Source organism: Mandrillus leucophaeus, unplaced genomic scaffold (genome assembly GCF_000951045.1).
Source record: "Mandrillus leucophaeus isolate KB7577 unplaced genomic scaffold, Mleu.le_1.0 Scaffold169, whole genome shotgun sequence".
Lineage (NCBI taxonomy): Eukaryota > Metazoa > Chordata > Mammalia > Primates > Cercopithecidae > Mandrillus > Mandrillus leucophaeus.
This window is the reverse complement of record NW_012101687.1, coordinates 1,669,517-1,679,976: the sequence shown is the minus strand read 5'-3', so window position 1 is coordinate 1,679,976 and position 10,460 is coordinate 1,669,517. Positions and strand designations below refer to the sequence as shown.

Below are 10,460 nucleotides of genomic sequence, written 5' to 3'. Positions count from 1 at the left end.
AATTCCCATGTTCCTAATGTTCATAATCACTGAAAAAAAAAAAAAAAAAAAAAAAAAAATAGATTATCCCTTATAAGCATGAAATTCTAGGGATATATCGATAAAGCTGCATTTAGGGACACAAGAGAAGATAGAAGCCTCCGTAGTTCTCCATGACTTTATGCTCAAGGATTAGAAATGCACTGTGGACACTCTGGTCCTTTAATATCCTACTGTGGAGCCATCAGCCACAGATTCATTCAGTGTGTTTTATCCATTTCTATTTTCAAACAAGTTTAAATCTAGAGCTGACTTTCAGTAAATCACATCAAGAGAGCTGGTGTTCATTCTGTGATGGGCAGCTTTTTATAAAAGGCCATGGTGCCTCTAAGGTATTTAAAATAAAAAGACACTCTTCAGGAAAGTCTTCTAAAAACCAAGTTATATTGTGCCATGCTGCTCTGCTGCAATGCCCTCCTTAGCTCTGATGATCAATGTTGCCAAGCCTCTGCCTCCCTTCCATTAGGAATTATCGCTTTCACACTGATAGGCTTTGGCGTGATTGGCTTTGGCAATCAGGGTGAAAGCAATAATGCCGCTTAGACAACATTAGATAGCACTGAACTTTTTCATTCTGGTCCTTTAACCAATACAAGATTTCGCTTCTAGATAATTATTTACTTTCGCCTGTGCTCAGTAAGGTCACTCTTGATATTGGGAGCAGTTGGGGGTGGTGATGGAGAGGCTGGCCAGGTGGTCATCTATAATTCAGTTTCAACCTTTTAAGGATGTGCTCAACTAGACTATCTCAGTTCTAAATCAAGGAAGTTGTTTTCAAATATAAATGAGAAAACCATTTTACCAGGGTTGACTACTTCTGAAATGCAAACTGGGTACATTTCTAAAGAAATAGCTCCTTAAAATAGAGCATCAAGTGCAGATAACCCCAGAGTCTCCTGGGTAAATCTCTTATTGCCCTTTATAAAAAGCCAACACTGGATTCAACTCAAGACTTTAATTGGCTGGAATCTTGACAAATAGAACACTGAGGAAAGCTTTCAGGCTTCCAAGATGCCGTACCTAAGCCTGGTTGTTGTGATTATTTCCTGGCTTAGTGCTCTATGCTCATAAATACACCGTTTCAAGGTTTTGGACAATGAAAGGAAATACATTTTTAAAGTAGTCTTATAAAGAATCCCCGGCTTTAATACATAGTACATTTGTTTTAAAAGGTACTAAATGAAGCATATTGCCTTCTTATTAACACTGTGAGAAAAACACTCAAATATTCAAGTGACAATGGTGGGGCAAAGGGAGACTTTTATAGTGTGATGTTTACATTTTGTATTTTGTTTTGTGGGTTTTAATTATACTCAAAATGGTGTTTGCAAAGAGAAGAGTCGAAGACCTAAGATACCACTTCTAAAGCAAAAATGGTGTTGATTGAATTGTTATCTGAAAGTTGGTAGTTTATCTTTATGGTTGGAAGAATATAAAAAATTGTGTGACAAATTAAATATAAACGTGAAACAGCATGACTTCTATTTTTTAAGTTAATTGCCACTTACAGCAGTGTTAATCTTTTCCTTTTGTCATTGCGTATGAAGACCTTGTTAGTTTTATGAAGAAATCATGAATCATTTCAAACCAGAAGTTCATCCTAGAGAGGAAATGAGTTCCTCAATTTTGAAACACAAGCCATTCAGTTGGGAGAATTAATGTTCTCAGATGATAAAGCCTTGTTCTGAATAAATCCTTGTTATGTGTAATAGTTTGTCATGTACAATATGGCTTCTTTAAGTTCTTTAATGATTTCCTACTATTATAAAATGGTGCAACAACAATAATACATCTTACAGTGTGGCCAGCAGTGACACTTAGGTTATCTAGCTGGACTGAATATGCTAGATAATTATTTTACATTCTATTTACTCAAGCCATGTACATCTTATTCTTGAAATTTTTAAGGTTGTTATTCACATTTCTTTTACTTTTTATAAATGCTCCCATCCCAATTAGGAAGAATTGTCCTTTATTTTAGCCTTAGTATTTGCCATCCTAGATCGCTGCTCCTTTATTCCTAGTCAGGTAAAATCATTTTCAAAGTTAAAAAAAAAAAATCACCTTACTTAGAACTGGATGGACCCATTGTCTCCATGATCTTGTCACCTACTGTTTTAATCATTCACCTTCTTGCCTAGCTCTCACAGATCCATTAAGCTTTAGACCTTCTGTCTTCTCAGTTGCTCTTTTAATAATTCTGCAAGTTATTTTCATCTCTTTCTAAAAGAGCACAAACCAGCTCATTGCAATATATGTCTTCTTTTGCCAAACCATCATTCCTTCCCTATTCTCAACCTAGCTCCTCTGGTCTTCCCTCTAAACATCTCTATCCCTCTGCTTTGCACTGGCTGCCGGTTCACACTCCCAGGAGGAACCTACTAACTCTGAGTGGCTTTATTTCCCTTGCAATACTAACTCTGTCATCTGCTTATCTGAAATATTGCCTTTCTTTTTACTTTCTTTGTTCTTCTACCTGATTATTCCTAGTGCCCATTGAGCCATTTTATTTCTTCTTTGTCTTTGTTACACCTATTCACTGGTACTTACTTATCAATGAATGTAGGTGACAAATAATTTGTATACTCTATTTGCATACTTCTTACCATTTCATAAACATCTTCATGAGCACTATAGCTTTTGATCCTGACAACCCTAAGAAGTAGATGAGAATTTTCTCTCTCTTTTATAAGGGAAGAAACATATTCACAACATTTTCAAAGACTGATCACACAGCTAACCCAAGTATAGGACCCAGGCCTACCAACACTTTCCACTGTACTGTACCACTTCTCTCTCGCAGAAGGATTGCAATCCATTAAAAATCTTCACTGCGTTAGAAACTGGATGGAAATTAACCAAACGCTTCATTGTACCTTTGCAGATGAGAGTCCCTACACTAAATCCGCCAGCCAGACAAAGCCGCCTGATGGAGCGTTGGCTGTGAGGAGACAGAGCATCCCAGGTTAGACCAGACTGTTGGATTTTTCAGCTGTTTTACTTTTGAATCCTGTTATTTGGTGATTCTAAACAATTCCAACTTGGTAAAAATAATAATAATAATAAATCATGTTATTTCACAGAGCATAGACTGAATTCTACACCACTTGTTCAAACAATATTCATAAAAGCTAGACTTTAGAAAACCTTGCCAACTTGTGAGAATTCATCTTGTAATCCATCAATGTAAAATCCTTTGCAAAATGACTTGAATTTGTATCAACTCTACTCATTTACTTACTCTCATCTCTGTTTTCAGGGGATGACTTTCACAATAGCATCCATTTCTTTACTGAGCTATAGCTGGCAGAAATAAGGAATTCACAGTTGCCGCAACAGATCATATATGCTGAATGCAAAATCACTCTTTTCTTCTCATCTCTTTGAACCTGAATTTGCTTCCATTGGACAGCTCTTGTGAAATTTGTGATTTTGTTTCCTTAGGAAAGTGTGAATTGTATTGTAACACAATGAGTGATATCTATGTTTTTCCAACAAAACATTTTGAAGAAATATCTTTAAATGTCTTTACCCCAAAACTTCAATATTTTGAAGCTTTGATTTGTGAATGACACAAAAACATGTAAGTTCTGAAATTAAAGAGGAAAGGAAATTCAAAATGCTATTCAAACAATCTGAACTAGATAATTCACAGAAAAATTCCTTGTGGAAGCAATTGTACTTAGAAGGGTTAAAAGCATTAATGCATTTAAATGTTGATTTAAAATGATGTATTGTATATTTTATACAAGCAAATTGAGTACAGCTAAACCTCAGCTACAGGATTTTAGAGTACAATAGTTTTAGCAATTCAGAAAAAACAAAGTGGTGTTTCCTACATTAAATGGAATGGTTTGGCAAACGTGTCAGTGAAAGGAAGAATTTTCCACTTGAATAAAGAGCAAGATGAATTCCATTTGTGAGTAACCCTCTTCATGATTATTCTTTATTTTTATAAAAATTTCAGGTGGTTATTTTTACTCTTATTCCAAAGGCTTAGATTCATTTTGAAAGTACAGGACTTATGAAGACACATATTATGAATATGTTTTACATCCTTGTTTTGGTGCTTCAAAGATTCTAAAGCAATTTGAACTCTGCAATTAGATGGCATCACCCAATGCCAAGATGTCTTCTATTTTATCCTATAGAACGTCATTCTTCATGCTGGTTGCATTTAGAAAAACTATCACAGTCAGTTCTGGACTGTGTTATCTGTTTTCTCCTTGTCAGCATTAAAGAAATATTCCGTTTGAAGTTCAAGAATATCAGTTACCCATCAATTCTTTCTTGGCTGCTCTACATTCACCGGTAATGAGTATTCTACTGCTGGGAAGAAGCAGGAGACTTCCCAGTGTCCTCATAACTCTATGGGATACTAAGCAAATATGCTATTATCAATGTTTTCTTTTCATGGGTTCTCTAGTGCCACATTCTAATGACAACACGTTTGAAGGCCTTCCTTTTTCTTAAAGTCATTAAGTAGTTTTTTAAGTTACACGTTAAATACACAGAATTGGTTCATCATAATCCCTAGTTTGTGGCATATATTATTCTTCATCATGAATTTTGTCTTTTCCTTGTCTTTATGTTAGATTTAAAAGTCACTGGAATCATTAACTGTTGGTAAGCTTTATGAGATGTTTTCCTGGAGCTTGACCATTGATAGACCCCTTTTTGTTCATCTCTCTTAAGGTAGGGGCCGGAGGTATTAGGAGTGTTCAGAATCTTCTTAGTTATTTAGAACAGTTCAAGAAAAAAGATTGCACCAGCCAGAGGGCTAAGAAACCAAAGTGGTTAACAGCAGACTATTACTTAATAGTATTTTAAGGAGAGAATTAACAAACTTCTTGGAAACTGCCTCCTGACTGACTAATGACTCATGGAGTTCTAATCCCTTACTGTCTTACTTAAAAGTACCCGTGAACTCTTGTTCTGGCAAAAAGAAGAGAGTATTCTCAGATCTTTGGCCAAGAAGTAACTCAAACAGAAGTGAAACCCAACATCCAGAAGTCTTGAGCAATCACCTACTGTGTCCACTTTTGCCCCCACTAAGTCCATAAGAGAGAGAAAAACGCACAGAGGAAAAGGCCAAGTAAGTGTATCCTCTTTATTATTTACCAGAGCTTCAACTGAAAAATCCTGAAGTGGTCTCCTGATGGACTAAGTTGGACCATACAGAGCTATAAGAGCCAGAATTCAGGAGAGTCCAATCTTTTGGCTTCCCTGGACCACATTGGAAGAAGAATAATTGTCTTGGGCCACACATAAAATACACTAATGATAACTGATGAACTAAAGCAAGTAATAATAAAAATAAAAAAGAATCACAAAAAAAAATCTCAAAATGTTTTTAAAACATTTACGAATTTGTGTTGGGTCACATTCAAAGCCATCCTGGGCTGTATTACAGCCTGTGGGCTGTGGGTTGGACAAGGCTTGAGCTAGATGGACATTTACAGCCTTAGTCTCCTTTTCCTATGCTCACTCCCAATCCTACTTCCCTCAAGATATTTTTAACACCCCGGCAGCATGGAAAGATGCCTCTAGAGAAAAGCGCACCAATGAAAAGAAGCCCTAAAGGAGAGTTTGGCTAATGTACTAGTTTCTGACCTTCTCAGTGCAGAGGCCCCTCCCAAGTAAGATGCAGCTCCAGGGCCATTGATCTGCCCCAGCTGCTGGGGAGTAAGCAAACACAAGGAGGCTAAAATCTTAACAGAGCTATGGCTTTTGCCTACATCTCCCCCTAAAGCTCCACTCCCAGTGGTCCAAAGATGGTGACGGGATTTGACCATTCATATTAGCACTTTCTCTGATGAATGGGGTGGAATATAGTGGAGAAAGAGTATAAAGTAGCAGAAGGCACCTTAAGTTTCTCTATCTAAGTTTTATGATATTTTAAGCTGTTCTTTGAAACTTATTCTATAAATGTAGATCTGGTGCTTCCTGAAGTAAACATTTATATACATACACAGAAATAAGGTTTCTTAATACGGACTCTACTATTTCCATGACTTAAAACAGAGTAACTTTAAACAATTCTGTCCCAAAGAGGTAAATATGAATGTTAACAGAATCATAATTTGCTTTTATTAATGTCAAAATCTATGACTCCTGTCTAAACTCAGAATAACTACAGCAGTTATTTTACAGTCACAAGCCAAATATGTGCCTTTCATTAAATACCCGTTCTAACCGTAAATCCTTTTATCGCCCTTCTTTCCTCTTCCTGAAAAAGAAAATGGATTAAACACTCTTAGGAGCAAAATGCACTTGCTTTGGATAAAGGGGAAATACATTATTCATGTTATTTGGGAACTTGTCATTTTAATCGTGTCTCATATGGCATAAAATGTAAAACTAAAAGGATTTTTTAGTCTTCCATAAGGTTTAATGAAATTTTTAATACTGATGATAGTAAAGAATGACATGAGTGTCCTATGACACCAAACTTTAAGTTTGTATTAGAGACTTAATATTCAATTAAAAATATTAGGGAGATGTATTTTCAATCTCATTTCTCCCCATTAGTTTTCAAAAATAAGATAAATTCCAAGGACAAAGGTATTTAGAACTAACAGATTTTACCATATATCAATGTCTATTAAAAAGAATCTGTTGATTCTCCTTTATTTGACAGATTGCTGGTGAAATGAAGTTCGACCACTTGAAGGGTTTGTCCAAATCGTTAGAGAAAATCTGTACAGACTTTGAGTTTGGCATATTTGCAATAATTTGTGACCTTGCCCACTTAGAGATGAGGCATTTAATCATGTCTGTCTCATATTTGTGAAGGAAAGACAGGATACTACACTTGACCTCAAAACCTAGAGTTAGTATATTACTTATTTGACTTGCCTCCTCTTTCTATATAGGACATCTTTCTTTGCTTATATCAGTCTTGACCAATTGCCCAAAGAATTCTGGACAATTGACAAATGCAGGAAGATGTCAAATATTCATATCTATTACATTTCTAAACTTTGGTGCACCCGGGAAAATTTTCTTCAATCTGTACCCAGAATAATGCCATAAACATTTGTGTGGGATTTTTTTCCCCAGCCTAAAATGTAAGAAAATATACTTATCAATTAGGTCTTAAGGGAGTAAAGTATACATCAGTCTTTCTTGCTGCTCACATTTAGGTACTTGGGAGTGGGTAGTAAAAAATGAAGCTGAGAATCTGAAATGTCCAGTAGCCCAAGATGTGTACAGTCAAGCTGATTAGAATACATCTAGGAAAAGTCAGTATCTATTGAACAATCAAAGTCTGGAAGATAATCCCCATAATACCATACCCTTGACACCAGGGAGGAGCTGGTAACCTTAAATTAAGAGGCTACAATAGGAATTTGAAGGTTCTGCCCTCTCTGATCCAAATTTTTCCTGTCTTTGTTATTCATATCATTAGATGCTTCATTTATGTAAATTTGTATTATTACAGAAGATACATAGTGTGACTTTTACACTGGGACTTTACAGCTATACCACTGTTCAAGTGTGTAAATGCCTGGTTCTGCTTCATCTGGTTAGTTCTACTATTGAGCCCCTGCAAAAAAATGAGTGAGGCTGGACACAGTGGCTCACACCTATAATCCCAGAACTTTGGGAGGTCAAGGCAGCCGGATCTCTTAAGCCTGAGAGTTCCAGCCTGGGCAACATGGTGAAACACTGTCTCTACAAAAAATACAAAAATCAGCTGGGCATGGTGGCATGCACCTGTGGTCCCAGCTACTCAGGACATTGAGGTGAGAGGATTGCCTGAGCCCAGGAAATCAAGGCTGCAGTGAGTCATGATGGCACCACTGTTCTCCAGAGTGAGACCCTCTCTCAAAAAGTAAAAAATAAAAAAAAAAATTAAAAAAAGAATGTATCTCAGGGATGAGAAACCAAAGTCAGTTGAATCAAGTAAGTATGAAATGTCCTAAAAGTACACAGTTGTTGTCCAAAGAAACTAAGGCAGAATCTACTATTAATGAGGACATGACCAACGTGGGAAAAAAAAACCAAGAGATAAGTACCTTTGCTTCTCAGTCCAGCTGTCCCTGCATCCTCGCAAGTGTCCCAGTGGGCCAAAGTGAGGACAATGAGAACTAAGGGCCAGGGTGTACTCTGCCAAATCCATCCAGTGTCAGCCTTAAGAAAGAACCTAAAATTATGTGTACAAGTGTTAAAATTACTGAATATTTAAGAAAGTAGCTAAATTACATTACTTCTTTAGAGAGAAGTTTCTATGATTATAAAGTCAAGACTGTTAGCATTGCAAATATACCTGAGATTCTGGCTTCTCCCATGTCTTGTTTTGTTTTCCATAGTAGTTATCGCTATAGGAAATTAACTTACAAATTTATTATTTTTTTGTTTCTCAGTCCCTAGCTAAAATGTAAGCTACACGAGGGCAGATCCTCTATATGTCTAGTTCACCTGTTATCTCCAGTGCATGCAAGAGTCCTTAGCAAATGTTAGGTATTTGATCAATACTTGTGGAATCAATGAATAAGCAAAAGTCAGCAGGTAGATTTTCTGTGTGAGGAATCTGTGACCCTAAGACCGGCATACTTTCCTACAGAAAAAGTGCAACAAGTTCTCTGTTGACCACGTGTTTTCTGTCTCATTGTATGCTGCAGCAAATACTCACATTTGGCCTTGAAGCTCCACCCAACATGACATTTCCAAGAAAATGCCTGCTGCCCAAGACTAATGAATGAAATATAGGTCAGCCAGAAGCTAGAGACTTTGAAAGGCCAGAGGTTCCCCCCAGCCTCATTTGTTTCTATTTGACCAGAAAATGTCTGTGCGGTCCTAAAACACCCGAGGAAAAAGTTGAGCACCATTTAATAATAAAATTGAGAAGATAAGAGTGATTCATTCATGTGTTCTGCTTGTAGAAAAGTGCTAAAAAATATGAGGAAGAAACGCTGGTCTATAAATAGAGCAATGCAGAGCCAAACATATTACTTATTATGGCAGGTACACATTAAGTATCTCCTCCAGAGAACTGATCCAGTTTGCTATGTAGCTGTGAGTACATACTGAGTGCTCCTCAAATAGCACAAGGCAAAACCAGCACCTTGATTTGTGTGTTCAGAACCATAGCTTTCATTAGTGATTTGGAGAAACAACGGTCTATTATGTTTGAACTTCTCTCATGCCTTAGTAAACATTGGCTGAAATACAATAAAGTGGTGCATATGCAGCAAGTGATTTTGAAACAATAATTCTTCCAGCATGCAATTTAGGGGAAATTTTTTTGTGGTGACTGTGCTTTGGTATTTCCTGAACCCCCTGTTTGGGAATTCCTGTGTTATAGGAGAGATGGCACTTGGTCAATGTTGTGCTCCAGGTACATGTAGGAGTGACTCTGATGACAGCTAGCAACAGCTTCCAGTGTCAGAAAAATTTTACAGGCTGACTGAGGATATAGCCATAAGAGCTATAAGGAAAAAGTCTTTTCCCTCTGTTACTTTTGCCCTGAAAAAAATTAATTCTCCCATTCCTGGGTTTGGTAGACCATTGACCCTAGGGTTTTAGGTGACTTTAGAAAATTAGGCTGGGTAGAAGTTGTATGGCTTGATTGGCATTGAAGAAAGTGAAGAAACATCTTACATAGTTTACTTTTGAATAGAGTAGTTGGGCCTATTAATATTTTCTTATCTATTGACCTTATATGACTCAGAACAGCTTCCCAAATTTCAGTTACTCATATGTCATCTTCATTACTTTTGTTATATATTTGTGTTCCACCTCTACTATAATTAATATGATTTTAAGTAAGTTTAAATTGGTACACTTTTTTACTTAGGTTTATCATAGGCTTTACTATCTGTAATTTTATATGCTAATCATATTTTTCTAATATAAATTTTTTCTAACTCTGAAAATTAAAAACAAAGGTTTCTGTGTCATCTTAAATCATCTTGCATCCAGCAATATCTATACACACCTACTTTGGGAAACACTGACTTGGAATGAGATTCTTCTCAGAAGACATGACTTTGACAACCACAAAATTTCACTTTGTTGGTAGTCAGTAAGTAGTTGTTGATTTGTAGTGCAGAAACATCATTTGAATGACAGTGAAAGGCTTTGGGGGCTTCTGTTAACAAATGAAAAGAAACAAGAAAAGAGAAACAGGAGGTTGAACAATATTACGCCAAAGCTTGGGGAATAACGAGAATGAAATGATCATTGGAGTAACCTAACCCAGAGCGAGAGTAAGAGAGAGACAGAGAGAGAGAGAGAGAGAGAGATAAGGTGGGGAGAGAGGAATGATTATACAAGTACTAGTTACCATTTATTTCATGCCAGTGCCAAGTATTGGACTGGTCATTTTCATGAATATCATCTCATTTCTTCTTCAGAAACACCACCAGGGGGAAAATAAGTTTTATTCCCCTCTTACACATGAGCAAACTGAAGTT

General features: G+C 36.6%; 1 protein-coding gene across 3 annotated transcripts in view; it reads left to right on the top strand.

Moving 5' to 3' along the window:
• Positions 1-10,460, top strand: part of GRIP1 (glutamate receptor interacting protein 1) — a 328,912-nt gene that overhangs the window by 81,666 nt on the left and 236,786 nt on the right. For all 3 annotated transcript variants that reach the window (XM_011976577.1, XM_011976576.1, XM_011976575.1), the window contains exon 2: positions 2,924-3,004. In XM_011976577.1, coding sequence (XP_011831967.1) covers positions 2,924-3,004 — 81 coding nt within the window. The remainder of the gene's footprint in view (positions 1-2,923; positions 3,005-10,460) is intronic.